The sequence below is a fragment of the Glycine max genome, chromosome 6 (assembly GCF_000004515.6).
Source record: "Glycine max cultivar Williams 82 chromosome 6, Glycine_max_v4.0, whole genome shotgun sequence".
Taxonomy (NCBI): Eukaryota; Viridiplantae; Streptophyta; class Magnoliopsida; order Fabales; family Fabaceae; genus Glycine; species Glycine max.
Genome location: NC_038242.2, coordinates 9,532,113 through 9,538,532, shown reverse-complemented (window position 1 = coordinate 9,538,532; position 6,420 = coordinate 9,532,113). Strand labels below are relative to the sequence as shown.

The 6,420-nt window shown below is 29.9% G+C and overlaps 1 protein-coding gene across 1 annotated transcript; it reads right to left on the bottom strand.

Annotated features, from left to right (window-relative positions):
- Positions 1-741: 741 nt before the first annotated feature.
- LOC100306010 (uncharacterized) lies at positions 742-3,666 on the bottom strand. The gene is made up of 7 exons (NM_001249313.2): positions 3,470-3,666; positions 3,239-3,305; positions 2,624-2,685; positions 2,413-2,512; positions 2,286-2,315; positions 1,924-1,968; positions 742-1,021 (listed from the first exon to the last, which is right to left on the bottom strand). The coding sequence occupies exons 1-7, from the start codon at positions 3,655-3,657 to the stop codon at positions 968-970; spliced, it is 546 nt and encodes a 181-aa protein (NP_001236242.1). The 5' UTR covers positions 3,658-3,666; the 3' UTR covers positions 742-967.
- Between the last annotated feature and the right edge of the window lie 2,754 nt (positions 3,667-6,420).

Genomic DNA, 6,420 nt, shown 5'->3' with positions numbered 1-6,420 from the left:
CACTTTTGCCTCCAGGAAGACCAACTCCCAATCCTTCGCAAGACAACTCATGCCTTCTCACTAGGTCTTGCAAGCCTTCTCAGCTAATATTTTTCAGTTATTTTTTTACTCAACTTCTCAACTAAACTAACAACTTATTACACAATTTAACTTAGCAATTGTTTTGGAATTAACAATCGAGGATAAAGGATTTCGAGCCAAACTACACGAAAGTAAATTGTAATTTATTACCCTCGGCATTCAGCAATTAACTTACATAGATAAAAATATTAAATTAAATAATAAATAAAGGGTGATACTCACTTTTCTTTTTTTAAGTTATAGTGATACTCACTTGAATCACCAAGTTTTACTTAAAACAAATCTCCAAGTAAATAATATAATCGTGGTCCTAATATATTAAGAATGACAATTTGGTGCATTTTAGTGCTCACATGATTTTACTTTTGCAATGCTGACCTTTGTGGGGTTGATTAGTCTTCTGCATCTAATTTTATTTATTGGGGGCCTATTAACCCAAAAATAATTAAAGAATTGGTGTGCAAGTAGTTAAGAGTAAATAGTAGTACTAGTGTAAAGTGTTTTTATCAGTTAATCATAAACAATTATTATGATAATTAAGCTTATCGATTTTTACTTTAATTATCATAAAAGTCATACTTGCAACTATTTCTGATTAATTTTAGCAATTCTTTTTTCATACTATATAAAAATTAAACTCATGCAAGTAATTAGCATTTCTCCATATGCAACATATATAGCTCAATAATCGTAATGATATGCAGCATACACGTTATATAATATTGATAGTTTCGTAATTAGATCGAATTCAATAATCGTATAGCAAGTTTTAGAGCTACGTACACTACCGAGCTTTAAGAAATACGAATTCAATAATTCTTTTAGATTTGGCTGTTTTAGGCTAGCTGCGCGTTGCATATGCGAATTGAATCCCCTTTTGATCTCGTCAAATCCATTGTTCATGCATGTTTCCAATTCCTTCTACTGCCAAATGCTGTTGCTGCAAGAGAACAATTAAAATACAGTCAGTTACATTAGATGGTTCATGAATTTTCCCGTGAGGATTATACTATATATAAATTTCCTTTTATGAACGAATGAAGCCAGTTACTACTTGGTATTCATAAATGTTTCATAAATACCCTAAACCTAGAATAACCTTATACTAGTATATATTAAAAGCGACTAGAAATTTAATAATAGAATTACGTTTTCCTTATATCTATCTTATATTTAGTTGTAGTTATAATCGGCTAACCTATTTCTTAAAAAAAACAAATTATATATATATATATATATATATATATATATATATATATATATATATATATATATATATATATATATATGAGACAATAAGTTTTGAATCTAAAATTTTATACAAATCATCTAAAACATCCTAAACCCACACTAGCTTGTACGCTAGAGAATCACTATTCTTAATAATATGCTTAGTGATATATATAATAATTTATACACTCTACTAAACTAATGTGTGTTTTAAGTTCAGTCATATTTATTTTTATTTTTGTGATCCACATATATTTCAATTAATAAAACTAAACTTTGCAATTATATATGGAACAGCTGAAACTATACGGTTTACTCACAATACGCGGCAGGAAACATATACTTAAAATGGATGTTAAATCAAATGATACTAGACTCATATATAGTTTGAGTTTAACATGTTTTGAAATGTGTCTACTGAAAATAAAAAATACACTTAGGCATTTGTGACTTTGATAACAAATCCATCAGTATACGGCCGGGCTAGTAGATATGTTATATCAACCATGTGTGAAACAAGAAGGATATCGATCCAAATTAGAAACATGAATTGAATGGTAGAAGTTGCGGACACACATTAATGCATATAAACAGATGGAGGATGCCACGTACCAGAAGGAAACTGAGTTCCTTATTTTGCTCCTCCAAAATCTTGCCCTGAGCAGTATCAAAGGAATTAAACAAGAGTGAATGTTTTTTTCTTTTTTTTTTATCATATATTTCATAAACTTTTACTGCAAAAGACATCATCATCATTATTTATAGAATAATCAAATGAGAATTATAATTGATTATTGTAAAAAATGGGAATAACAAGTACGCACCAATAGCTCTTATGGTTATAAACGCATATCATGTTTTTAATTGCTGATATAAACACTAATTAACTTTTTTTAATGATGAACACTAATCAACTTTTAATCTTTCTCGTTAATATATATACACACACAGTGGAAAAATCTAGACCCACGTACATTTCTCTTGAACATCCTGTGCACTTCCATCTGTGGAACAAACAAGAAAGGTCTGATGAGTTGAAACTTTTAATTTTTGCTGACCAAATAAATATAAAGCTATGATAAGTATATAAAAAAAAATTGCCTTTTTCTCACGGACTCCACTGAGGCCATTTTCAAGGGCATCCTCTAGTGCCATCAGTTCCTTGTAATTGAGTGACGTGATGTCCTCCCCTTTCAAGTGCCTGAAACGTATACACTTGATCAGAAAAATAAGAGATCAAGCTGTTGGATATATATATATATATATATATATATATAGGGTTGCAGTAATTTATTTATAGTTACATATATACCTGAGCTCAATTTGCATGCTGTCATTCTCTTTCTTGAGTCTATCAATTTCATTGCTGAGGTTCTGCGGCGAGTTCAACAACATTATTATTGTTCTAAATCCGAACATATACATATTCTGTGCTCTCACCCCCAAAAAAGACAAAAATGGACGAGAAAGCAAAATTTCTCAAATAAATTAACATTATTATTATTTGCACTAGATCTGGCTGTATAGCTTAAAGCTGGTTGCAATGTCAGTGAAGAAACGTGTAGTCAAGAGAGAAAATTTATCACATGCATCTTTGTTGCTAACTCCTACACCGTTCAGCTTTTGAAACATTTGCAAAGAAAAGGAAGAAAGTGAATATTGTTTTTATAACCAGATCCGTTCATATATATATATATATATACTAACCTTGCCTTTCTTTGTCAATATATATGGAAGTTATAACACTCATCAGATTAAGATATATAGAGGGAGTGAGAGTACATGTTCCAAATGTAGATCTACTCATAGAAACATTGGTTCTTGGGCCTGAACATATTTTTAGCAAGGCAAATCAAGCAAAAACTACTAGATGCTAGCTTTTATAGTTATTCATATTTTAATTTTTTTTAAAGATAAAAAACCCTACCTCATGCTTAGCATCCCAGAGGGTCTTCCCAGAAGCTCTTTGGTATCTGTCCAGAACGTCAATCAACCTTAACCAACAAAAAGATCCAAAGAAAAAAAGAAAGTGATGAGTTTTGAAGATAAGTGGAAAAAAAAGCTATATATTTTCCTGCACTTGAACTCTTCTTGATGAAACAAAGATATAAACAAAGAAGATGAAGATTAAAAAGAACAACTCTTAAATTAATATTACGTGGTGTAGGGGCTGATGTATTCATGCATCTTCCCGGAGACACCAAAGATGATAAGGGAAACTTGAGCATCACATAGAACACTAATTTCCTTTGCCTTCTTGAGGATCCCATTCTTCCTCTTTGAGTAGGTAACTTGCCTGTTGCTTGAGTTCTCAATCCTTTTGATCTCAATCTTACCCCTCCCCATATCTCTCACAACCTTTCTCTTCTTCTCTTCTCCTTCTCTTTATTTTCTTTCTATCTCTTGAGTTTCTTAAATGCTGTGTGGAATGGAGAGGTGGGAAGATAAAGAGGGTATATAGCGGAGCATTCCATTATGGGTTTGTGGATGAACAACTTTCTGAGTGGCACAGAAAGGAAGTGCTTGTTTAAAGTTGTGACAAAGCCAACTCAGCTGCCTTTATTTCATGTTTATTAATTAATTAATTTGGCTTTGTAATTTATCAGTTTTGAACTTGTGATCCATTTTCTTAACCCTTGGTTTCTTTATGCATCTCTCCAATTGGAATTGTTTTAGGGCTCTCATTTCAAAATATGTGAAATTTTAGGGTGTACTTGTTTATTTATCTACTTAAAACAAGGTTTTGGTGCAGGTTTGAGATGATAGATTGGTGTGTTTAATTAACTTTTGTATTGGTGTGTGTGATTGGATTAACTTTTTTAGGGTTTGAATGACGGGTAGTGGAAACTAGTTGTGGGGCGCTCAACCATCAAATCGAAAGGAAGGATTATTATTCTCATTTGTGTGCAAGGAATAAAAGCCTTTTAGAGTAATGTGTAAAAGGGCATAGAGAAAAACAATTAAAATGTTGCAACCACAATGGAATGGAGAAGTCTCAAGCTTATCCATCAAATTAATGGAAGACCAAAGATATATCATGAATTGGAGTTTGGGAAAGCATGTACTAGTAAATAATGGTGACTCCCTGCTTGAGTGGAACCTCTGATTTGAAAGGTGTGGTTGGTAGAAACTGCAACCCTCAAATCACTAGCTAGCTATGGCTGGAAGATTTGCATGACATGACAAACTCAAGAGGAAGAAGTTATGTACTACAGCTATATCTTGCATGCTAACTGGTACAAGTAAATGTATATATGCCTTAAAACAAATTCCGAGTGGTTTTTGAACAAAATTGGACAACAAAAAAATTGTTCCATTAATTTTTAAATGTATATGAAAAAATGAGCGAGAAATAAAAATAATTATAATGTTACATACATATGGTTAATTATTATTTTTTTGTTTGAATAATAAAACTGTATTTAACCTCTCTATAACAAAGAAACCAAATCATATATAGAGAGAGAGAGATAAATTTAAAATTTATTTATTTACCAAAAAATTATTTGACAATTCTATCAAATATATTATTAATTTGACTACAAATAATTATTTTGCTGATGAAACAACCAATGGTGATTTCAAATATAGATTCATCGATGATCTGTTGTCTCAAAGATTGGTTTAATTTGGGGGTGACACGCTTAATTCAGCCCGACAATTACAGCAGTTATGTTAAAGAAATTAATAGAGGTTTAATTTTTAAACAGACCTAAAAGCTTTTATTAGGTCATAACTATATAACACAATATAAAATCTCTCTTGAAATTCTTCTTTGGTCAAAATTTAGTACTTCTAAATCTAATATTTTTGCTTACCTTATAGAATTAGAAGTAGCAAATATTTCTTATGTCACACATTGCTATTTTTTTAGATTGAAAATATTTCTAAAAAAACATGAAAAAAATATTAAATAATAGTGAAATTATGTGTCATAAGAAGAGAATATAATAAGTTATTTTTTATGAAATTAAAACTCAAATTTATAATATAAGTATTAATATAAAAGTAGATATTATGATAGACTTTTCTTGAGACATAATTCAGATCATGAATCAATAATGTCTATTATATATATATATATATATATATATATTATAAATTAATATTAATTTTATATGATAAATTCATGAATAAATCAATGCATTAGTTTTTAATCTAGCATTTATGGGTTGTTACAAATTTCTCTTGACAGATAATCATTATCAGCCTTTACTATTAAGCGGTGAACCAATTGACATGAGTTGTTCAAATGAATTAAAATTAAGTCTTTTTAGTGGACTTAGTCCATAAAAACTGGTGCAAATCAAGTTTTCACTTGTCTTTGGCCTTATTTTAGTAATCCAAATTAAATTTATGTCTTTGACCTTGAATTGATATAATATGTGACTTGCACCATGCTTGCAATAAACTTAGCTCGAACCTCACTTGATGAATTATAGGAATAGGATGTTTGAGCTTCAAATATATTGAAGTCAAGCCTTTTTATCACAATCTAATAATGATTCAATCTTAAATCATTATGCAAAAAGTTCATACACATCAGATTTGAGCTTCATTTTAGAAGCTTAAATTGAATATGAACTTTTTAATTTGATCTATTATAGTCTACAACCTACATCAAACCTGTGTTCGATCCAACTTGAACTCGTTTGATGAAATATTAGAGTTAAACATAAACTTAATTTGGATGAGACCTTTTTGTCCATGATGCACAATGAGCTTGTGACCAATTCCACACAAACTTGTCTGATAAAAAATGTAAGACTTATACTTTAAATTTTAAACACAATTAAGTATGAGGCGTTTAACCTTTAAACTTTTTCTTACCCGCTCTTATTCCATATACCTTCCCATCTCACGTGAAGACTAAAGAGTCTCATTTTTTTTATAAAAAAAATAAGGTTGACTACAAGTTTTTAAAACTAGAAACAAAAGTAAAATTATAAAACAAAAAATTAAAAATTAAATTAAATTATTGTCAAATCTTGACTAAATTCAATATCAATATATAAGAAAAACACACCCTAAGCATTTATATAAAAACGCATTTGTTGATCCCACGCAGAAAATGTTTAATTCAATATCAATAGCATTATCTAACAGGTG

Coding starts and splice junctions, on each gene's coding strand:
- LOC100306010 (NM_001249313.2), bottom strand. CDS start 3,657: ATGGGGAGGGGTAAGATTGAGATCAAAAGGATTGAGAACTCAAGCAAC. Junction 2,513..2,623: donor AGCATGCAAATTGAGCTCAG/GTATATATGTAA, acceptor TATACGTTTCAG/GCACTTGAAAGGGGAGGACA. Junction 1,022..1,923: donor AGGAACTCAGTTTCCTTCTG/GTACGTGGCATC, acceptor GTTCTCTTGCAG/CAACAGCATTTGGCAGTAGA.